Source organism: Anastrepha obliqua, chromosome 3 (genome assembly GCF_027943255.1).
Source record: "Anastrepha obliqua isolate idAnaObli1 chromosome 3, idAnaObli1_1.0, whole genome shotgun sequence".
Lineage (NCBI taxonomy): Eukaryota > Metazoa > Arthropoda > Insecta > Diptera > Tephritidae > Anastrepha > Anastrepha obliqua.
Window position 1 is genome coordinate 99,997,242 of NC_072894.1, and position 25,464 is coordinate 100,022,705.

At 38.2% G+C, this 25,464-nt stretch overlaps 1 protein-coding gene across 2 annotated transcripts in view; it reads left to right on the forward strand.

The window, feature by feature from the left end:
• The window catches only part of LOC129242945 (uncharacterized), a 31,247-nt gene extending 8,911 nt beyond the window's left edge, over positions 1-22,336 (forward strand). The window contains exons 2-11 of one of the 2 annotated variants that reach the window (XM_054879904.1): positions 10,824-12,064; positions 12,125-12,717; positions 12,784-13,556; positions 13,613-14,885; positions 14,950-15,346; positions 15,415-15,842; positions 15,910-17,229; positions 18,677-19,067; positions 19,130-20,233; positions 20,349-22,336. In XM_054879904.1, coding sequence (XP_054735879.1) covers positions 11,182-12,064; positions 12,125-12,717; positions 12,784-13,556; positions 13,613-14,885; positions 14,950-15,346; positions 15,415-15,842; positions 15,910-17,229; positions 18,677-19,067; positions 19,130-20,233; positions 20,349-20,485 — 7,299 coding nt within the window. In that variant the 5' untranslated portion in view covers positions 10,824-11,181 and the 3' untranslated portion in view covers positions 20,486-22,336. The remainder of the gene's footprint in view (positions 1-10,823; positions 12,065-12,124; positions 12,718-12,783; positions 13,557-13,612; positions 14,886-14,949; positions 15,347-15,414; positions 15,843-15,909; positions 17,230-18,676; positions 19,068-19,129; positions 20,234-20,348) is intronic. The other variant, XM_054879906.1, reaches the window with a different exon arrangement.
• Positions 22,337-25,464: the final 3,128 nt, after the last annotated feature.

The window sequence follows — 25,464 nt, forward strand, 5'->3', positions numbered from 1 at the left end:
ACAAATTTTTTACTAAGTGTAAAACTTTGCGTTTTATGGTTTTTGTTGTAGGGTGAACTAGCTTTTTATAAAAATAGTGGTGTGTCTAATTTTTTAACGGGTTGCATAGTATATGGAAGGAAATCGGTAGGGTATGAATTAATAGTGATTAACAAGAATGATCGATTTCAAGATATGGCCAGCCGAAACAAAATTATGAAAGTAACTTTGGCTGCTACGTCATAGGAGACTTGACAGCACAATTGTGCACGATCATTTTACACGTAGTCTCATGTTCATCCAATCAAAATCATCGTTCAGTCGTTATCTATGTGGCACATTATCTAATAGGCAATGGCTGTGTTGATTTTTTCGTATATCACCAACACCAATTTCAGTGTTTGTGAACCTCTGTTGTAAACAAACTGCTGCCAAATTAGCTGAGAGCCTGGCTACTCCTTTGCATTCTGTACATCGTGTATGTGCATATGTATGTATTTACGTGCATCTAGACTCTGGAGAGTTTGCAAGAGCTAGATACATACATACAAACTATTTTTTATTCTTGAATATGTAACAATTATTCGCCATTTCCCCGCTCGCTATCTCTATGCTCGATTAAATTGACGAAAAATTTGCATGCGAAAGCAACAATAAAGTTATCGCGTAAGATTCGCCGCTATAGCTTATTAGGGCGCACTGCCTTACCAGCACCTGTAATTTAAGGCAGCTCTCTTCCCGCATTTCCGACCTATGTTCATTCATACCAGTCGCTTCATCTATTCGCCACTTGCTAAGTCTTGGCGAAAAGAAGATGCCCAATAATTCTTTCCTACAGGGAAGCGCCTATGTACATATGGATTGATAACTACAATAATTTACATGTGATTTATTATTCTTTGATGAATGACACTGATTGCTGCCCAGCATGTTTTTTGACTTCATATTCTCAATAGCTGCTCGCTGTACATACGTATGTATGTATAGTATATAGCATTTTTGCGTTTTGACTCTCATTGTCATAAGGCTATTAAAAATTTTATAATATATAGTGGCAGTCTGATTTTTTTTATCGGTACGTAGTACAGTGTGTTCGTTTTTTAAGGGCCTGTACTTTAACGCACATAGCTTTTCTAAACCGTAAAAAATTCATAAACATACCTGCATAGATATGTAATATATGATTTTTTTTTAGACCAATTCAAGTCGCATATGCTTTGGTGTTAAAATTCTGTTTGAAAAATTATATTTAAAGAAAGATAGTTTACGAATGCACTACAATGTTATGTAAAAAGGTGTAGTTTTCTGAAAGATGTTTGGTGCTAATGTATGTATATCCGTCTCAAAAAATGTGCTATATACATAATTTGTATCGTTTTAATTGGGAAAAATATGAAAATTTAGAGCGTTTGGGCTTAACTTCTCTTCGAATGACAAAAGCCAAATAAAAACCATGCACTTTATATCAATTTCACAGCGAAATTTTTTCATATATGTATATCTATTTCACTGCGTTTGTATGAATAAAAATATTATATTTTTACTCGATTTTCAATAACAGTAAAAAGATGGGTGCGCTTATTATCGAAATGGATATCATAAATTCTATGTTTCTTCAAGTAATTTCATCTTCGTCACGCGATAGTTTTATCTCAAGAGAGATTTTTATTTGCTATCGTTATTAAACTCATAATCGATTTAAGAATTTAATATATATTTTTTTAAGCTTTGGTATTTTAACATTTCCATATAAAATTGTAATTTACTCGAAAATGGGTGCCACTTCTACATCAAAACGCTTTATATTCATCGGCTTTGTCACTTTGGAAAACCCTTTTATACCTATATGTATGTGCATATGCACATATGTAGCTATGGTTTATACATACGTACATACCATGACCACAATCGTTGAGATGCTAAAACTACAAACGATGAGTCATGCCATCAGACTATTGATACATAAGGTTGACTATGTATCTGACCGCAAACCTCATTTACCTATAGCTCTTATGAATACCGTTTTGCCTCGCACCTGACCGTGGTTATCTGTCTACTTGTGATTTTTATGACTGTCTGTCTAGATATCTTGTGCATAGTTATATTGATATCATTTCTTTATTCGGTCCTTGTCGCGGAGGCTTCAACAACGCCCACATAATTATACTTTCGCTTCCTTTCACTGTTATTATTTTCTTTTTGTTTTGATACTTAATTACTACGCTTTGTTTATTTCCGTGAATCATATGAAATATTTTTTTTCTTACCAATATTAAAATTCTTAAAAATATTGCTTCGCTCTGATTTTCCCTTTTTTTCATCGCAATGTAAGTAATGTTTTCTTTTGTTACAAACTCTGGACTTACATCCCACACTTGCGAAAAGTATTTATAATATATTTATGTGTACCTACATACGTATGTATGTCCATTTGTATATTACTTATGTATGTGAATCATATTTTCTTTTCCGCCAATCTCAATCTCTTCACATGTATAAATATGTATACATATATATGTATGTATGCATGGCTATATGTGTGCATGGCTATACCCATTCAAATTTCTTATTATTATTGGAAATTTTTTGGCATGCCGCTAAACCTATACAAATGTACTATATGTATCAGCAGTTTTCCACCGTCTGTCTGGCAGTTGTGGCAAATCAATTTTCTTTCTAGGAATTTTTGAGGAGTGTGTATGGGATGTGTGCGTGTGGGAAACGAAGCCAGCTGCTGCGTTAAAACGTAATCAGTTTTGTCCCTACAATTTTACATATCGCTCATTTGCTGCAACGTCGTCATAACTCAAAAATTGTGATTTTACAGGAGACGCATTTTTCAGTTTTTAAATTGTTTTATATATATTAAAATTGTATATGAAAAGGAGATTATGGTCAAATTTGCTGAAATAGCATCTGGTTAAGACGTATATGTAAATTAAAGGTTGAAATGTATAATGGACTTTTTTTTGTAGCTTCAAAAGTACTCCGAGTTTTTCTTATGACGTTGTTGCTGCAAAAATAAGTTTTATGGTCTGACATAATTAAAATTGTGACGTTACTGCAAATAACAAAAAGTTTTATGGCTGAAAACCTATTGCAAATTCTGACTTGTGACTGTATTATATTTGCACTTACTAAACATTATATATTATATATTAGTTCTTATTAGGCGATCATTAATATTCAAAGTATTTTTAAAAAACAGTTTGCATACTCGAACTTTCTGCCCATTGAGATGAAAATAGAAGCCATTATTATTTTCCCTTTTCTTTCTCGTACCACCTTCACGCACATAACGATATTTAGGCTGAATGAGCTCCATACTATTCTGAATAAATAGTCGCTGTTTTTCGTACATAGCCAAATCCCAGTATGATCTAAAAATTACCATCCGTTCCTCTTCTGTAAATTTTTCAAAACATTTTCGCTTACACTTCTCTGTACATGGAGGTTCAATTTTTCTCTCTTTTCGAACTTTTTGACACGTAGACCTCATTTTGTATTCTTCTCCACTATTTCGCAACTTTTTGTTTACATTTCTTACCCAATTACTCTCATTTCGTTTACGCTTTACTCCTTTTTTTAGTGGACTCGTCAAAATCATCGGAGTATCGACACCGGTTGTGTTAGCATCAGAACTGTCTGATGTTGAATTTGGTTCGCAGTGACTGTTACTCTTACTGACAATATCGGGTGGAATGTATGTGGTATCACGTACGGAATCGTCATCATCCTCAGAAAATGAGCTCGAGCTTAATGAGTCTGATTTCATTTCAACAAAATTCACAGTTGATGTACTTTTTATCTGGCATTCTTTACCCTTTCCATCTTGTTTTTTTAAAGCCATTCCCACCATTTTGGCGGATCGAGAATTAGTTTCCATTATTTTTTGACAGAAAATGACAACAATACTGACATAAATGGAAATGATTCATAGCAAATAATTTATACTTAAAAAATATTTAGTGCAAGAATGCCATAACAGTGAATAGTTCTTTAATACACTATTGCTTCACTAATACATCTTATTTGTAATAGTGTTTCAAGACGAAATAGTACTGAAATAAAAATTATTATTTTCTGCAAAAACGTCATAACACTCAAAAACACTACAGGAATTCACTCAAATTTTTACATGCACAACGTCATATCTTAAAATCATAGATGTTAAATAATGATTAGATAATGCTAATGATTGCTAATTAGCCTTCTTTTGTGAAATTCTCTAATTCATTAAACAATTAGAATTAGTTCAACTAATTCCCATTAGATAATTGAAATTTTTATTCTAATGGTAAAACTAATTGCAATTAGTTGCCATTAGCAAAAAAAATTGGTTGACCTTTACAATTAGAAATCTAATTGACTTCTGCTAATGCAATTAGATATTCAATTAGTTAATTCTAATTCGAGCTAATTAAATATCTAATTGCATTAGCAGAAGTCAATTAGATTTCTAATTGTAAAGGTAAACCAATTTTTTTTGCTAATGGCAACTAATTGCAATTAGTTTTACCATTGGAATAAAAATTTCAATTATCTAATGGGAATTAGTTGAACTCATTCTAATTGTTTGATGAATTAGAGAATATAAACCAATTGCATCAATTGCTAATTCTAATTGGAACTTAACATGTATGCTTAAAATAATGCAATATACACGATACAGAAAGAGATATAAAAGTGAACTTATCTTTTATTAATATTGTCACAAAACGAAATATGACACTTTTCTAGAGAACTCCACGATATTAACCACACAAAAGCCGACGCACAACTGAGATAATACGTTGTTGCAAATACGCCGCAATAGGATATGTAATTAGAGCGAAAGGCATCTATCGCGATGCTGCGTGAAATGTTAAAACTTCGGATATAACACTTTGTCAGTTGATCAAACATATTATTTCCGATATATTAGTGATGTTAACTAAAATTTTGCGATTTTTGAGTTATGACGACGTTGCAGCAAATGAGCGATATGTATGTATGTATTTATGTACATCCCGCGACAAACCAGTTTTGACCAGGTTTCTTGACTAGTTTTCTTTATTTTTCTATACAAGTATAGCTCATTATCTAAGAAAAACCATACAAATCCAAGTTTCCAACTTTATAAAAAAATTTGAAAAATTCCACAAACTTTGCGTTCCAGTTCTACGGTTTTTAATTAGGTAGGTAGGTATGTAGGTAAGATGGCAAGAGTACCCCAGGCACACTTCAAGTAGCACTTATGTACGTGCTGTTTTGATACCATACTTGTGAAAAGAAAAATTTTGGAAAGACAGCCTTCCAGTGCTGTTGATGTTGATGTAGTGGAGGAGAGAAAAGGGATCTAGACTGGAGAATTTCGTCAAGCCGCCAGAGCCGGACATTTGTAGAGAAAGTGTTCAACAGTCTCTTTCTCTGTAGGATCCCAACAGCTTCTGCAATAGGTGTTGTACGGAATTCCAAGATTCTCCGCATAAGTACCGATCACCCAGTGACCAGTGAACACCGCAATGAGTCTGGAAATTGAATGGTGGGAGATTCCCATCACCTTAGGCGTTCTGTTTATATCGTATTGAGGCCATAGTGTTTTCGAAATAGCGCAGGATGAGACAGACCTCCATCTGTATTACGCTTTTTTTAGAAAGAAATTGTGTAGTTAACTAGCGTTGTAGTTTTTAATTACAATTTCTAGTAAAATTTATGGTATGTAATTTTATAGCTTATTAAATTTTAGTACAATAAAAATGCAGGTTTGAAGTTGCGGAAAAAATCTCAAAAAGTAAAAAAGACCCATAATCAAATTTAGCATTTTTCATTTAAAAAATTTCTTTGAAAATAGCCTATTTCATTTCAAATATTTTCATTTAATTTAAAAATCAGTTCAGCTTACGTAATTCTAAATATTTTTCCGAAATAATAATAAATTTTATAGTTCCGATGACAAAACAGTAACAAGTTTTTTATTATGTAGAGTTTTATATCCTTAAATATTATATGTATGTATGTATGTATGTATGTATGTATATATTATTGCTTTATTTGTCAACAGCTTTCCATCTTCTCAGCGCTACTATCTGTTTCGGTTCTGCTGTTTCATACAATTGCTACCATATAGTAGGCATGTAAAGGGTAGTTCAAATACAAGCTTATCTTTAAAAATGTCATAAAATAAACCAATTGTTTTCTAATATTTCGATTGCATATATTTGGCAAAAAAACAAAAATAGGCCACCACACGCGGAGGTGAAAAAGCTGTCAGTCATAAAATTACTCATGATTTAACCCCTTGATGCTCGGGCTCTTTTCACAAAAATGTAGTCAAAACATAAAAAATAAAAATAGCAAATGACAATCGTATGTAGTACGAACACGTCGAAATCTGAGAGCAGCACTCGGGTTGGTGCGTTAGAGTATTCCACTGCACACGAGGGCTGCTCGTTCAAAATCATTAAGAGGTTAAAACCAGATGCCTGTATTTGGACCGCTCTGAATGTTTGCATACTTTGTTCGTGTCGAATTTGTCAAAATCGGCTGTTTTTAGTGACATCAGCATAGAAAATCAATCGGCCAGTGATTATTTCGATTTTTAAATTAAACAAAATAATAAAAAGAAGTGGTTGCGTGCTAAATTATGAAATTACGAATGATATTAAAGCCTGTTTTTTCTTTGTTTTGCACTTGCTTTCGTTTATTTCTCCTCTTGTATTCGTTTGTTTTGTTTCTGTGCTGGCGTCACGGCCTAGGAGCAACAACAAATAAAAAGGCGAGTTTGGCCATCAAGATACAAAATTACAAAATCAGTTTATTTTGTACCACCATCTTGAATTCGTTCGCCCTGGTATTCGATGAACAGGTATCAGTGAGAAAATACCATATGATTCAAAATTAGTTATATGTATCTATTTGAACCACCCTGTGTGTATGGAGGTATGTACAGTGTGATACAACTCGTGCCTGTAAATGTGATGCCAAATAAATAAATTAGAAGGAAGCAATGGAAAGCCATTCAGTTTGGTCAGTCAACGTTTATCTTCGGTAAGAGTGTGTGACTTATTTTCTACTTAAAATACTGAGTGATTAAGATCTCCAAATATTTTTGCAATTTTTTATAAATGCTATTTTAATTAAGTGAGTGTGCTGTTGTCGTTTCATATGTTGATTGATTCATATTTTTTGTTTTGCGGCTATAATTTGCCCCGCGAAATTCCGTATCGCCGTCTTGTTTTGATGAAGGTAATGGTCAAGTGAAAGTTAGTATGTTACATACCTACATACAAATGTTCATATTTGCAGGATAAAATACTAGTTTTAAAATAGAAAATATTGAAAAATTAAATTAAATTAAATGCTGAATATGTGTTTTTTTTATTCCGAAATTATTTAAAATTCATTTACTGGATTAATAATTAATGAAAGTTTCAAGTCATAAGAAAATAATTTTAATTCTAAGATAACAAGAATTTTCAGAATACCATGATAAAATATAAAAAACGTGTACTTCAGTACCACATTTTGCTCGAAAGCGTTTAAAAGTATTTAAAGGGATACTAATCAATATATTTTGTCGTATCTTACAGTAGCATCGTGTATTTTAACTTATTTTAGAAGAAACGCATTCAGTCGTGGGCTTGGTTCTTCCATCTCTTAAATTAAAGAAGGAAACAAATAAACCAGCGAAATAGTTTATCTGTTGTCATCAAGCAAAGAGGCAACAAAGTTCGTGTCCCTACTGTCATTTAGTCGAGGACTTTATCAGTGTGAACCTTAAAATTCAATGGATAATCTCTTTCACCATTAAGTGATACTTTACGTTGAGTCGGTAATTGATATGTAAAAAAGTTTGATGCACAAAGACTATGCATTCGCACCTATTCTTCTTCATTCCTTGTGCCATCCATCTTTTTTATTGTTGTTGTAGCAGTTCAATACACTTCGGATAAGAGTTGTCAAATTAGCTGCAGATTGTAGGGATTATTGCCAATACAACAATAACAACACATTCATTCTCAAAATATTTCGTAAATTCAAATCCCTACCTGAATCTGCCTTTGTGGGGAGAAAATAGTAATTTTATGTGTGAATGGATGTAAAATATTGGAGATATAGTATATATTTTTTTTACAAGTAATAAATTTCTTCCTCTTGTACATTGTTGACAATCTTGTAATAATAATATCGTCTTCGATAGTATACCAGCTGAAAGTGATTTAGGCCGAGCTTCTCCTCTAATAGGCTTTGTTTTTGCTACGTTGCTCTATTATAGCAGTATTCGATTCGCAATGCGTTACCGAAAGACGAATAGATAAGCCACTGGCATAGTTAAATACTCTTAGACAGCACTGGAAAAGACATTTGCTTCGAAGTACTTAATGAGTATTAGTTGCATAATATCAGAAAAGAGAATTGGCAGCATTGAATATAGAGAGTTTTATGAGGACGTTCCCACGACAGTCGGTTCTACGTTACCGGAATGACCCGGATTTATATCCGGCCAAGGACTGTCACTTCAGCAGCATTCCCCATATATGTATGGGGAATGTTTATGCTGCTATAACAACAACAAGAGTTTTATGAGGTATAACCATACTCGCTAGCAGTGATTCTTGCTTCATAACACATGCAAATTTTACGTTAAGCGAACAGAGCCCCAGCATAGTGAGTAGAAAAGTGGCGAATCGAAGGCGCCTTTCATTAATATCAGAAAAGAGAATTGGCAGAATTGGCGTTAGGAAACAGTTGCGGATGAAACCAGTGCTTCCAAGTTTTGTTATGTAGTTTTTATCGTCTTTTTACAATTTGCTTTACCGGCCGTAAATATTAAACGAGTCCCTTTCTAACGAACACTTTCCCAATTCAAAAAACAAATAAGATATTAACTTTTTTGCACCTGCATTTTCCAGTGCGAAATTTACTTTAATAAATATTTCTCTGATATTTATTTAACAGTGATGCCAAATGTAGATTATAGATTATAGGCAGGTGTCGATTGGCGTTTTGTTGGTGCAGATACATATGCATTAAAAAAACATGGCTATTATTGAAAAAATTTGATTGACGCAGTAGTGAGTAAGTAAGTAAATAGTAGTAAGAGCAATACATTTCGTTTTCGCTTTTGGACCGTAAAATATCAAAATCTATAAACAAAGATTGACAATTTAAATAACAATCTATTATAAATAAATAGAAAAAATCAAATCAGCTGTTCTACTGTTACGAGTACTGCCTGCTTTGGTTGATTATCAACATTTTCGCGTGAGGATAACTTCAGACTGAAATCCAAATATCGAACAACCAAAAAATAAAACAACACGAAATTGTGTGTTTGATTTAAATTCTGACCCTGAGCTCAACTTAATGTTAATAATGTTTACACGCCTCAATGCCAACCTATCGAATGGTAGTCGCGCATAAATCCACTCGAATTTCTTAATACTCATCTAAAGTATGTTCAGCAATTTTGAAACAAATATTCGTACTTAGTACTGATAATGCGTATTTGGTGCTCTTCGGCGAACAAAAGATGTTTTTTTTATACAAATGTAATGTAATTTTTTTGATCGTCTGAAAATGTCAAAACTTCATTCAAAGCTTACATTTTCATTAAGGTGCAGTTCACGAACGAGTAACTTTAGAAAATTATCAAAATTTACTACTGAAATTGAGCGAACAAGCTAATTTTTAACTTAATAGGCGCGTGTTCTATAAAAAGTGACCGTATGGTCTGAATTTCATGCCGGGGGATATTATTTGAAAAATTTTCCGAACGAATGGTCATTTCGCTCGTGCGATTTAACGTCGTTGGATCTCTTTTTAGGTTAGGTTATCTTCGTTAGTTTTTGAAAGCAATTAAAACTTAACTAAAAAAAAAAATGAAAATATGAATGATTAAATTTTCCATATACTAGTCGATATGTGTGGAGTAGTGATGGAAAGTTCACTTCAAAGAGCCGATAGCTGCAAGCGTGCACGCGGTGGTTATGAGCAATATTGAATTACTTAGTTAAAGCCAATTTTTTTATTATAACTGGAATAAATTTCAGTTCGGTTTCTTAATTGTTCTGTTTTATTTAATTAATTTTAATCGTTGTATCTCTTTATGATTTATTCGCAGTCGTCAAAGTTCAAGAAATCAATGTCATTATTTAATTTTATTTTATTTGAAAAGGAAACAGATTAGAAAAATGCGTAATAGCAGATAACTGAGCTCCTCAAGTTAAATATCTCTTTTAATGCACCAAGCTAAAGTACTAAAATATCTACAAGTAAATTCCTTAAAAGGTTTAAAATGACGTCTTAACAATCATTAATTTATCAAGTGTTTTGTCCTGTATGACATTTGATTTTAAATCTTTATTAAATTGCTAACAACTTAATCACACTCTGTTGCATTTGTTTGCATAGCGTTTTTATCAATCTTAATATGAAACACTTAAAGTGTAAATAAAACATTTTTAATTTTTGTATGTGTGTGTATATTTACGTACGTCATATAACTAGAATAGACCTAATAACATTGTATTGGATAAATAGTGGAGTTCGGTTGTTTATAATTTCGCCACGGATGTGATAGAAATCTCGATTTGCGGCCGAATCGGTTGGTGCATGACCACCATTCGGAAGTGCAAAAGCTCGAATCTCCGTGCATGAAACACCAAATGATAGACAAAGTTTTTTTCTAATAGCGGTCGCTCCTCGGCAGGCAATGACAAAGCTCGGAATTTATTTCTTAAAATTTAGGTTAGGCTACTGATTTTATCTATAAGTAGTTCTATTGCATCAGAGTATAAGTACCTATGTTTATATGGTATTAATCTGGCTAAATTTTTACTAAGTTATTAATTCTTTAACAGGTTTTTCATAATGTTGATTGCAATATAGATTTGAAAAAAAAAAATATTAAAATGCTTACCAACTGCAGCGCTGCGGCAATCCACCTCAGACCAGCAATATTTGGCGAATCAAAATGAACGGATAGAAAGTAGCAATAATTGAGAGTAAACTTGAAGATCGAGCAGGATAATAATAAAAAAAAAATTATTGTACTTTCCCACGGTCATTACTCGCATATACAATCATTAACATAAGGAGAGCCAAAATGTTGAGCAAGAATGTAATTGAAATAAATAACTAATAGGAAACCCATTCATAAGCTGAAAAATTCGAACAAAAATTCAACACGGGCAAACTTTTGTTAGATTATCCGTGACAATGAGTCGAGAAGAGCCAAAATCGCGTACAAGCAATACAAACATAACTCATCCCACCACCATAAGCTCCACTAACACCCCCACCAATAACAGAAATACAACAACTATATCAACTACTACAAACTCATCAAAGAGTTATACCACCTGCAGCGATGCACCAACTACAAATACTAGCACCAACACCACATCATTCCTATCGGCCACCAGCTGCAGTGCCAGTGGTGGCGGTGGTGTAAAAATCTCTACTTCAACGCCACATAAACGCTGTGATGTCGTCACCAATTTAAGCAGTGGTAGTAGGGGTGATGAGGTGCCCAACATTTCGTTGCTTGAAATGCTAAGTGCCGCTTTTCAACCAGACGATAGTATTGCCACAACGATTAGTCCGCCGGGTAGCCGAAACGTGAGTGTCACATCAGCGCCAGCTAGCTCTAACAAGTCTTCTTCAATTAATAATAATTCAACGGGTAGTCCGGTAGCAAAGCGTCACTTGAGTACTGCATCTATGGCTCGTATGCGTCCACAATCAAGTTATTCGGCACGTGCACTGGTATTTGATGACTCCGATCAGGAATTAAGCGCGAGTGGTGGCAGTGGTGGTAGTTTGCGCATTAATAGCAAGCCAGAAATGGACATTAGTGCTATTAAGTCGTCTACGGGGCTGGAAGTATTGACCACGTCACCGAAAGTGACCTCTGGCGATAAAAACAATAGCACTGCATCATTGACAACTTCGCATTCACTGTTACGCAATTCGAACTTGACCAAGTCGTCTTCGGGTGGACTATCGGGTAGTTCAGTGTCGTTACCAGGACGTAGCTACAATGCCTTATTGCGAAAAATCTCCTATCAACATGGTTACTCCATGCGCTCGTCAAGCAATGGTAAGTGTAATGTCTTTTCATTAGATTTCTTGTGTGCATTTTCAATTTCTTACACTTTAGATACATCAAATCTGGTGCGTATGCGTAACTCTTCGCTCGGCAAGTCTGCACCCTGTCTCACCGGCAGCTATATGCGTGGTGATTCCTCTAGCTGCTTCAGTACCGGTCCACATGTGCTCTCACAGTCGCATTCGTCAGCCACGTGTAACATTCAGGCACATGCAACAATGCATCATTGCAACTCTTCACCGAGCACCGTTAGCTGTGCCACCGCTGGCACATCTGCAGCTGCCTCTACAGCGAACGCATTGAACATTTCGCGTTCAGGCAGCGGTGCTGGCTTAGGTATTGGTAAACATCATTTGCATGGCGTGGTGATGCGCGGAAGTAGTGTGGGCGGCACGTCCAGCGGAGTTGCACATCATCGTTTGAGTTTGGTTACGGCTGGCATAAATGCTTGCACAACTTCACCGCGGTCGCACTCGCCCTACTCTGCAAGCCCCATCGACAGTCCACGCATAAATTCACCAATGCAATTTCCATTTGCGCCTATAAAACGCATTGCATCGTGTCGGGGTGATGGCAGGCGGTGGTCGGTGGCGTCTCTGCCTTCTTCTGGGTATGGCACTACGCCCGGTAGTTCAAATTTGTCGGTGAGTTAAAAAACTATCCACAATATTTTCAGTATATATCTAAATAAATATATATTTATTCTTTAGTCACAGTGCTCCAGCCAAGAAGCGCTGCATCAGTTACAAAACATTCCACCCAGCGATGATGCTGCACAATATGTTAATGCTATAACATGTTGTGTGGAGCATTTACAGGCGGCCATTGCAGCGGCACCACGTGTGCACTGCCAAAAGCACTGCGCCTTGATGTCCGGCGCATATACACCATCAACGCCCACACCAGCAACTACAGCAACAGGTACAACGAGCAAAATAGTATCCGTCCCACATTCGACAACGAATACAACTAGCTTCAACAGCAACAGCCATTCAAGCTTCCTAGAGTCTAACAAATTCGCTACTGTTCCAACACAGCATCCCCAACCGCGTCCGCCGTGTCAAAATTGTTGTGCTGACAGCAATGTTTTGTGTGGCGGTGGCAAAGTCTGTGCTGCTGCTGTCACTACTGGTGCTGGTGCGGTGCCTGGTGCACCTGCAAACGCTGCTAACTTAGCTGCTGGAGTACATGCTTCAGGCACGCCTAGTGCCACTGGCAGTAGTAGCGGTAGTGGTAGCGGCAATAACAATGGCTCTGCTGCCTTTGCTGGTCGCATGTCGCCCTTTCACCGTCCACGTTCGCGTTCGCTCTCAAGTCCGTCGCGTTCACCGATAGTGGATAACGAGATTGCTATGATGAACACTTTGTACAAAGAACGCTTTCCGAAAGCTACACAACAAATGGAGGAGCGCTTAAAGCATTTTATAAATGAGAATAAGAGTGTAGCATGCAATAGTTTTCGTGATTCGCAGCCAATTGTTCGGTAAATGACTAAAATGTGTGTTATGACTTAAAATAACCTTTATTTATTTCCTGCAGGTTTGTCCATCATCAAGTGCTTGAAATGGCGCGAGATTGCTTGCATAAGTCTGAGGCAAAGTTAATCACATCGCGTTACTTTTACGAAATGAGTGAGAATCTCGAACGTTTACTGTTGGAAACGAAAGATAAATCGCCAGAGGCGGCCGCTGAGCTAACTGGTGTAATAAAAAAATTACTCCTAATCATATCGCGTCCTGCACGTTTGCTTGAATGCTTAGAATTCGATCCGGAGGAGTTTTATCAGCTTCTAGAGGCTGCCGAAGGTCAGGCAAAGGCAATACAAGGGATTAAGGCAGATATACCGCAATACATTATACACAAGTTAGGCTTAAATCGCGATCCGATTGCTGAAATGCAACAAGAGATGAAGGAAACTGAAGCGGTTTGTGAAGGCAATCAATCGACCGCTGATGCTGCCGCACTAACAGATGCTTCACAAGGACAAGCTATCCCATTGCTATTAAATTCTCCGCATACTTGCGTCACAGCCAATTTCAACTCATCGAACACACTACTAGCCAGTGATGCACATGCAGCAGGCAGTGGCACGTGCACGCCACAACCGCCGCTACCGCTACAACCACCACAAACACCGGTGGCAGGTGGTCCTGACGTGCCAATGCCCTCATTTGCTGCAGCTATTTGTACAGCGGTGGCCAATGCCACGCCCACTGCTACAACGACCCTCGCTCAACGTTCCACAGCGCAACAAGCCACGCAAACAGCGCAACCAATACCAAACGAACACGATTTCGATATCGTAAAATTGATCTCAAATGGCGCCTACGGTGCGGTGTACCTGGTTAAGCATAAGACTACGCGCCAACGTTTCGCTATGAAAAAAATTAACAAAAATAATCTCATTCTGCGCAATCAGGTGGAGCAGGTGTTTGCCGAGCGTGATATACTCTCCTTCGCCGACAATCCGTTCGTGGTCAGTATGTATTGCTCATTCGAGACGAAAAAACACTTGTGCTTGGTAATGGAGTATGTCGAGGGCGGCGATTGCGCGACGCTTTTGAAGAATATCGGCCCGTTGCCACCTGACATGGCGCGTTTTTATTTTGCGGAAACAGTATTAGCAGTGGAATATCTGCATAGTTATGGCATTGTGCATCGTGATCTCAAGCCCGATAATCTACTGATCACGGCTTTAGGGCACATAAAGCTCACCGATTTCGGCTTATCGAAAATGGGTTTAATGTCATTGGCAACAAATTTATACGAAGGCTACATTGATTCGGAGACAAGACAGTTTTCTGACAAACAAGTAAGCATCTCGAGACCATTAGACCGGTTAACAATGATTTTTAAACACTTGAGCTTTATTTCAGGTCTACGGTACTCCTGAATATATAGCACCGGAAGTGATATTACGACAAGGCTATGGCAAACCGGTTGACTGGTGGTCAATGGGTATTATATTATATGAATTCCTGATTGGTTGTGTTCCATTCTTCGGCGAGACTGCCGAAGAACTTTTCGCGCACACTGTTAACGATGATATTGAGTGGCCAGATAGTGAGGATTGGGATGTACAGCCTGAGGCAAAGGATCTTATAACACAATTGTTGCAGCAAAATCCACGAGAACGTTTAGGTACCCAGGGTGGAGCTTTGGAGGTGAAAGAACACGTATATTTTATAGGCTTAGATTGGAATTCGCTTTTGCGGCAGAAGGCTGAATTTGTGCCACAATTATCCACTGAGGACGATACGAGTTATTTTGACAGTGAGTATACTTTAGAGTTCATTTGTAGTTTGTGTGCGATTTTGCATCTTTCCGTAATTAACCCACAGCACGCATGGATCGATACAATCACGATTTGGCTGGTGAAGATACTGACGACACTGACGACACGCCAGTTTTCGGTTCATTTTCATCGCTAACCCCACAATATCGCAAACAACACTATTCGTGGTCGCGTGTGCCGTCGACCAGCTCCAGCACCACAATGACACCGACTACCAGCAGCGTGACGTCCGTTTCGGCGTCTGCTTCCAGCGCCGCACCAGACAATGCTACTCAAACTGATGGCAAAAAGGACGTTGTAACCAGTACTGCAACCACATCTAGCAATTCGTTTGCCTCCGAAAATACCACAACAGTGGTGGACACGTCATTGGCTCTGGTAAAATGTAAAAACAGCTCTGCATTGTCACCAAGCATGAGCAGCGATTTTATTGCCAACAAGCTGCTAGCAACACCTCAATTACGCAAACTTGATGTGAGTGACAATTTTCTAAAACTAGGTATAGGAAGTTTATCTTATTTATATCGTTTCTTCGACACAGTTAACATCTGGCTGCCTCAAAGTGCCATCCACACCCGATGCCGAATATTTGCCGGAACTATTGCACAACATCACCATCGGCAACGACAACGAATTGCGAATGCTCAATCAATTTCTGCGGCAGTCCTCAATCTCCAGCCCATCAGCCTCTCCTGCTAGCAGCGCTGGTAGTGGCACAGCTTATTTGCAACAGCGTGAGCGCCAATCGCAACGTCACAGCATGCCGCCATCGACTACTTCGATAATTACCACGCCCGCTACTCCACCAGCCACGATAGTGAGTGCCGCTGCTGCGCAAGCAGCTGCAATTGCCACGGCCGCTGCCGAAGAGTCCAATGCCATATCATCCGCTGCATCCACTGCATTAACTAAAGCAACACATCCGCACCCATCGCTTATACCAGCTGTTGCGGCCCCCTCACGAAGCACACCTGAATCCTCTACCGCCACAGATAGTGACGATTTCTCACCGCAAATCCATCGCAAACGCAAGGGTGTGTGCGCACGAGATATGCTACCACGTTTCTCAATATCCATCGAGGACGAGACGGTGAGTGGCGGCTCATCGTCTGCGGAGAATACTCGTGAGCAATCGCCACTTGCATTGCAACATCATCACAAGTCAATGGATGGACATTTGGGTAAACATCGGTCCCGATCGATTGTGAAGTCAGCGTCGGCATTGGGCTTATCATTGATGTCCAGTGCTGTAGATAATCAGCAGTTAGCGCAGCAGCTATGCGGTATTGCGGCTGGTATACAATCGCCAGGCAGTGGCGCAGGAGGCAGCGGCGGCGGTGGTAATGGTGGTTCCAGTACGGCGAGTTCACGCGACACTTCACCGTGTCGCGATCTCTCGCCATTGGTTACTAATTTGAAGCCGCCAATTATTATAAGGCGTGGACCACGTGGCTTTGGATTCACGGTGCATACGATCCGTGTTTACTACGGAGACACAGATTTCTATACAATGCATCATTTGGTGATGGCTGTGGAGGAAGGTAGCCCGGCTTTTGAGGCTGGTCTACGTCCCGCCGATTTGATTACGCACGTGAATGGTGAACTGGTGCAGGGACTCTACCACACACAAGTCTTGCAGTTGTTGTTGAGTGGTGGTGAACATGTAACGTTGCGTGCTACACCTCTGGAACATACAAGCATACAGAGTGGTGGACGCAAGCGCGATTTGATGCAAAGTAAGCTGGCCAAGAAGGGCGTGAACAGGCAGAAGAAGCAAACGAAGAAGGAGCACGACAAGAAGCGCAAAACTTCACTATTTCGGCGGATTAGTAACAAGCGTGCTTCGGCAGAGATACAACAGGTAAGGTGCAAGAAATATCAAGGGGAAAGTAGGGAGTAAATAAAAGGAAATTGTTTTCTGTAGACAACTATAAATTAAATATTTTTAATATTCGTATAAAATATTTTCCTATAGACAACCTATCAAAATTGTATATGTGCAAGAGGCTCGAAGTTTGACCTTCAGCGAGTGGTAGAGAACATAAGCATTCCTCTAAGCGAACTGTACTGTTGACTATTGACTTGAGCGAAATCGCGGAAATCAATAGAAAGTGGTCTCTGACTACTAACTGCAGGGTCTCCAAAGCGCTCTGGCCAAAATTGAATCGTAAAAGAACAAAATGTCTGTTTGGATTCAACAGACCAACTACCAGCGCCCTCACAGGTGTTATAAAGGGTACTGCACCCCTATCCAGTAGAATAGGTGTAGCTCACCCTAGGTGTAGCTGGAACCCTATCCAGTAGAATAGGTGTAGCTCACAATGACTTCTGCAGGAGTTGTGAAAAAGAAGAAGAAATTGAGTCGGTACAATTTGTCCTGTGAATGTCCTGCACCTCGAAGAAGCCGTGTCAAATATCTTGGCGATTATTTCTTTGAAGGCCTGGGAAATTTGCAAAATACCTTACTGGAGGGACTAGTAACCTTCTTAAAAAGATCTAAGTGGTAAACTTAGTTAGAGGATGGAAATCAAATGCAGGTATCACAATGGGCCTTAGAGCCATCGAGTGTCTTGTCCTAGACACCTGGCTAATTTAACCTAACGTAAACATAAGTAGGTATTCTAGCTATGAAATTTTACTGGGAGGTGTATATATCGAATTGCGTTCCTATGACAGTTTAGATGACCAGCCAGGCCCTACTTGAAAGAATCGGGGTTTTCTCGACCAAGCACTGCATTCTCAGTAAACTAACCTTATTTATATAGATATATATAATGTCTTGTTGTTTCGCGGGGGAGCAAATAATTTCGTTGATAAGGTTAGTTTAAAGTCGTCAGAGTCTCGGTACTAACAACAGGGAGTGTGTAGCTGAGGTTGACAATTGAATGGGAGAGGCCGCATTTTGGCAATCTACATTCCAGGAGGAAAACCACGTAAGATCCATCCCTTTCCCCCTCTATGTTGTATTTCACCCCTTGCCTTTGATCACTGGATTATCTCCATGCGGCTAAGTTGCTCGAAACACTAGTGGTGAGGACAGACTGTGAGCTTTATCCTGGGCCTGAAGTCAAAGTTGTGCTGCGTTTGTCAAAGAATTCTTCATTAAAACGCAACTTCGGTTAGATGCAAACAATACAGAGAGAGAATTATACGGTTGGTCCCTTATTTGTAGGAAAATATCTCGACGCGCACCACATTTTTTGAGGTTATATGCCTTAGTATTTTCGTGGAAACACATAAATTAACTTAAATCATGTAAGGAGAACCCTTTACTACCATATAAATACTTTGTTTCTTCCTGTCCTTAGATCGCTGCAGGTATTGCAGGTTCCCCAACCAATCCCGCAGTCAACTCTATTGTCAGTGGTTCTTGTGGAGCTGGCGGTGGGACTGTATGCAATCGCAATTTATCTCCTATGGACTCCTCTTATCATAGCAGTAGCTGCTGTCAGTCAGCTGGAAATTCATCACAATCTACTTCACCATCTTCGTCGGCACCGAATACTCCAACAGGCGGCAATGGCACACAATCGCAGCCAACCTTTGCCAATACACCAACAAAAGCTTCTGCATTGGCAATTTCAACAAATGTGTCGGGGGTCATGTTGCAGCACGGTGCGACCGGTGCTATCGGAGGTGGGGTGGTTGGTGCTGGCGCTGCAGTGGGCAGTGGTGGTGTTGTGGGTGGTAGCATTCCAGGTATGATTTATAGACTAAATTCAAATGAAACATATTTTATTAAAGTTTTGACTTCATTTCAGTATCGCCTACTTCGGTGCCACAGCTTTACCAGCGCCCATCGACACTGCACGGCCTCAAGCATAAGTTGCACACAGCCGGTTGCGGTGGCAATAATGCAGTTGTCGTTTGCCCGACGGGAAGTAGTGGTGCCGGCGTTGTAAAGTCGCTACATACCAGCGCTGCCGGTGCTTTGCCCCCAAATCGCCGCAAATCGGTTGGCCATATACCACTTTCACCATTGGCACGAACTCCGTCACCATCACCTCTGCCAGCTTCGCCCACACGTTCACCGTCACCATTGGCTTTCCCCGTTGTGGGACATCAGCCCGGCGCCTCGAATACCACACAGTCATATAGCCCCGGCAGTTCACTACCCGCAGTACAGACGAGCGGTTCGAAAAAAAGTGGCTTCGTGCGCACTAAAAGTGGCGAACCAAGCTCACCCTTACTACGGCGTGCACTCTCGCCAGATCGTCTACATCCGCGTAGTGCCGAGGCAAAGTGCACACTGATTTCACCGCTTTGCTGCTCGCCACCGATTAAACAGCCACAACAACGCGTAATCGGTGGAGTTTGGCGTCCTAATACTGGTACGGGTGCAAATGTGGGTGTTGGTGGCGCTAGTGTTGGTGTTGGCGGAACGGCAACAAGTGCAATCACTACATTACCGCCGTTAAATACAATGCAACAAAGTTTTACGTGTATTGGTGGTGCTAACGCGGCTAATGCGAATAATAATGGTAGCGGAGCAGTCGCTGCAAGTTCAGGTGGGAGTTTAGAAGCATCAAATGAATCTCAAATGTCTAGTTGCGGCATATTGGATACAACAGATCCAACGGCTGTAGTTGTTGGCACGCCCACCAATATTACCTTATCAACACCAGGTGAGATGCTGCCACGCATCGCCGAGGAAAAGGATTCGCCGACTAGCACACATGAGTCGGAGGAAGAGGCTACGCCAGCAACGATAGCGGTGACTAACGTATCTAATACAGCAGCTCTAGGCGCAGTTGGCGTAAACGTTATGCAGACCATTGACGAGCATGGCGACGAGATGTATGTTGGTGGCAGCGAAGTGAGCGTTGCTTTGGCAAAGAGTGCAGGGGATAGTCAACAAAAAAATGGTAATTAAGTGCAAGTGAAATGATGAAGGAATCTTAATATAATATTTATGTTAAAAGTTTATAAATACAGCAAATAAGGTATAATATTTCTCATACATTTTTTTTTTTGCTTCAGCTGAAAAGTTATCAGCGACTCCCGCTAAAGGCTGTGGCGGTATAACTGCCAAAAGCAGCAGCTCGTCGTGCAGTCGCAAGGAAAGCAGCACACACAACACAGCAAAAATTGTAGCCGCAACAAAGCAAAAGAAGTAGTAAATTTTTTTAGAATATGGCAACTGACGGGGGTGAGAGAATCACCGATGCCAAAACTAACCGAATATTGTCTTGTATATATTGTGTTTGTAATATTATTGTTTTCTTTCGCCACATTTCCTTTCGGAATATGATTTGTGCAGCGTTAAGAGTTAGACATAAATCAATTAGACAGACAGCACGTGCACACACTTGAGAACGTACGCGAATACGCGAAAGAAGAGGCGCTTAGGAAATAAGTGATGATGAGGTGATAGTTGGGTGGAACGGGAAAGGGCAGACAAAATTGCTCATGCTTTTAGAAAAATTATGAATGGATGAGGAAAATGTAAATGAGAAATTTCTTCATTTCATTCAGCATAAAGTATAAATTTTTTGTGTGGCAGTGCACAGAGCTGCATGTATATATTTTTTTGTTATGATTGTGGCACATATGGCTGTCATCGAACGTTCAACGCCCATTTAAAGCAATTTGCTATTTTTTTTTTTAATTTTTATTAGTAGTAGTTTTTAGAAATAAATTATAAAATATAAACACAAAACATGCGATATATACATTTACATATACATAAATACGAATGAAACGCTAATATTGTAAGCGTACTAAAGAAAGATCAAGAAAGGAGCTTTCGCAAAACGAAAAAAAATTATATAAAAAGTATGAAAAAAGTAATATTTTTGCCATAAATAATCAATAAAATAAATACGAGTTGCTTAAATAAATATGAGAAATAAAAAAAAAAAACAACTACAACAAATCAATGTATGTAAAATGTTTTTTTGGGACACTGCTAAATATATAGGCGCTTTGAATTCGACGAGTTGCGAACATTTGACTATATAACTGTGCTATAAATATTTTCATAAGATATTCAAAAATATTGTACACAATGCAGTTTATTGAAAATCTGGTATATTTCGCTTCTTTTGTGTTCTTGCCATTTCTAGTATTCGATGTTGCGGCGCACTGCTAACCCTATAAATGCATAAAGCTTGGTAAATATTTTACTACCTGTCTCAATATCAATAGCTAGACGAGCCGTGATGCGGATGTTGCCAAAATTTGTTTGCTGTTATTCGGAATTTTGTAAACTTTTGCGGATGGAATATTTGCATGAAGCAAATGTATGCTATTGGCGCATAATGGACCGGTAGTTCAATATAGTTGTAAGAAAAATCAGCGAGCACGAACAAAATGCAGTTGGTTATGAAATTTTTAAAGGTCATAGGAATTTTTGGCCTGTGAATTCAGAGTATTTGGAGGCGGAAATGGCAGACAATTGCAACTGAATATCAAATACTAAATAAAATCTAATAAACTAAAATATTGAGCGAGCCGGCTCTAAGCTTTAAATGCACTTTGTCTCTCTAAGAAAACTAAAACAGATATGCGGGTAATTTTTGCAAGCTTAAGTAAAAACAAAAATTGGAATATGGCATTCTTCCAGCAAATGAGCTGTGTGAAAACGCAAACAAAAGCTGGTTACACATTTTATCTCGAATTCTGGTTAAGCAAAATAATAGAATACAAATAGAAATAAAAATTTGCTTCATAAGCTAATATCAATCGCTTTGGTATATAAAAACGTGTTTCTCGGTTGAATAAAATTATGCGCAGCTTTTGAAAGCGCAGTGACTAGCGCGAAAACAATTTCTTTTTAACTTATCTCGCTTTAACACTTTTACTAAACTCAGCTTGGGTTGTGGGGGAAAGGAGAAACCATTTAAGATTATGCAATAATTATTAAGCAACAATTTAACCACCATGAAAATATCTTAAACAAAAATCGAAAAATATTGCAATTGATGTGTATAAATTAAGATGCAAATACCCAAGAAAAAAAAAATCCCATTTAATCAGAAAACTCATATATATGTATGTGTATATGTACATATGTACATAATAAGAAAAAAAATTTAAAAAAGCAATGCTATTAATGCGCGGTGCGCTGACATACAGGAAAAGATGAAATTTCAAGTATTTGAGAAACAAATACAACTCCAAAAAAAAAAAAAAAAATATAATACCCTTGTGCATGAGCGCGCGCGGGTATAAAAAAATTAAATAAAAATAAAATAAAGCCTTACCATTGAGCAACTATTGGAATAAATGCAGCCTAAATTGTGCTAAAGTAGATGTGTGCGCCTAAAATTATGCACCAAATTAAGCTATCAGTAATAGCAGCTAGACACGCCATCAAGAAATTAAAAAATAAAGTAATTTTTTTTGTCCCATAGCTTGAAGGGGTTAGTGGTAGTCAGAGGCCCGAAAAAATAAAGATTTTCAATAATTTTTTTTGCTAGTAAATTGATTTGTTTTCCAAAAATAAAAACATAGCATTAATACATAATGTTTCGACTAAAGTTAAACAAAATTAAAAAAAAAATATATGTATATATACATATTATATATTTGTTGTTGTTGTTGTAGCAGCATAAACATTCCCCATACTTACATACGGTGAATGCTGCTGGAGTGACAGTCCTTGGCCGGATATAAATCCGGGTCGTTTCGGTAACGTAGAACCGACTGTCGTGGAAACATTATATATTTGTAAAAGTTATCGCTGTTTGTATGGAGCCCGTTTTTCCAGAAGTCCCTTGCGGTCATCATCACAAGTCTTTGGAGATTCATCTAAATTCAATCGGACAAGAAAAAGTAGTTTTATTAAAAGGTAATCTTGTGCCTGATCGGAACTTTTTTATTAAATTAACAATATGGCCGCCTCAGGAAATATTTTTCAGATTTTTGACAAGAAAACCAACAATAATTTGTTTAAAAAAAATAAAAAAATTTTGAAAAAAAATGCATCGATCAGGCACGAGCGGTTTTTAAGTTACATTGATCACCAGTTCAAAGACATTGTTTTGAGAAAAACACATTTAAAGTTTTGATATCTGTTCTGGAGCCTCCGAGCGCGCTTTGTTAATTGTTGAATAACTCGGCAAGTATTTGTCGGATTTACTTAAAATCCAAATTTTTGAAATTTCTGACTATCCCTAACCCTTGAAATGTTTGTCTCATGCGTTCATTTATTATAGATATGAAAAAATGTGGGTATATCTCACACGCAGCCTCATTTAAACGAATTCGAATAATAAACATAAATGTTACACCCCGTACACAAGGTGATTACGTGTTGGAATTTCTCAAGCGCTGGTAAATATTTTCGGAGTTGCCAATAATGGGTCAATTATTCTTGAACTTTCAAGGGCTTTCCAAAGAATATATTCTAGGACTAGGTAACTATTTTACAAGCATACTAAGGGGGATAAATTTAGAGGTATCGGATTTTAAATTGAAATAAGACAACAAATTGATTGTGCAATATTTATTATTTGTGTACAACCATTCAATACATTTATTTTTTAAGGATACTCACTCTCAAATTTTGGGCCCAACTACGCCGTAATTCGGTCATCCGTAAACACTAATTTTGAATGACTCGCTGGAGGACTTCGGTTGGTATCTTGTAAATAACTTTAGTTATGTGGACTTCAAATGCCTCAATCGAAGCTGGTTTGACTACAAAGCATTTAAACTTTACATGCCCCACAAATAAAACAAATAAAATTCCAAAGGTGACCAATCCACTGGTCCGAGACGAGAGATAAAATGCGCAACGAAACGACGGCGCAGTAAATCCACTGTTCCACGGGCTGTCTGCCAAGTAGGGCCGTTTTGTTAAAACCAAATGTTGTGGAGATCACGAGCTTCAATTTTTGGCATCCGGCATCAAAAGGTCGTTTACCACGGCGCGATAGTGTTCGCCATTCACTGCTACATTGCGCCAGCCTCGTCTTTGAAGAAATATGGGCCGCTGATCGCTCCAGCGCACCAAATGGTTGTTTTCAAGGGATGTAATGACTGTACTTGAATGGCTTCGGGTTGCTCTTCAGCCCAAATATGGCAATTTTCTTATTGACGTAGCTATTAAGCCAAAAGAGGGCCTCATCGCTGACGGTTACATACACCATAAGTTGACCTTAGCGCGTGATGAACACTTTTCACAGACAATCGATTTTCGTAATAAAATTGTACGATTTGTAAACATCGTTGAGACGTAAATCTTTCCATGCTGAATTGTCAATGAATACTGAAAAAAATTATGTATTGAGGTTGACAATAGTCACGCGTAATCTGTAAAAAAACCCTATTGGAAAAAGCACCTCTAATCTGATCACCCTTTGTATATGCTGAATATTTTTAATAGTCTCCCGTTTATTACCTTCCCTACAATTTCTGTAAAGATCGTTTTAGATGATTTCAAATATAAAAGTGTGAGTGACAGCGTTACTACTTAGGGACCAGGCGTTACTAATATTTATATTAGATATATATTATTGGATTTACGTCACTTTTGAACCTAGTAAATTTGTCTATTTTCTAGGGTCTTTGGTTAGCTTATCGTTTTCGCAGATGCAATTAAACAAACAAACACAAACGCGAATTCATTGAAAACGAACTGGCCAGCCACTAAATATGATCAGAATAGCAATGAGAAATCATATCTAGCTTTACGAAAAATCGATTATTTTTCAGATTTATGCGTGCTCCTTAGTCGTATTGGCTGGTGCTCCGATGCGTTGTTCTAGTGGAACCTTACTTTTTTACTAGTCAGATGCGTCTGTTTTTGGTTTATATAGGCCACGAATCGATCCAACAGCTCTACTTAAAAAAACCTGGTCATAGTTGATGTTTAATTGCTGTGAACGGCACTCCACTTATCTCAAAGGAACGATAAACGTCACTTTGGGGTCTGATATACCCTCCTTGGTCTTCTTCGCTTTCGATTCGCTACGCTAAGTCTAGTGTTTTGAATGTTTCTTGTTCTCTAGCATATTGAGTTTGCTCCGTCCACGGCTATGAAATGAAGCTTAAACAATTTCGTATTGTGATTGAACAGTGCCAGCGCTCTTTTGATGTTGTCAACTGATTAGGTTTGTGAGCAAACGGAACAAATCTTACGGATCGCATT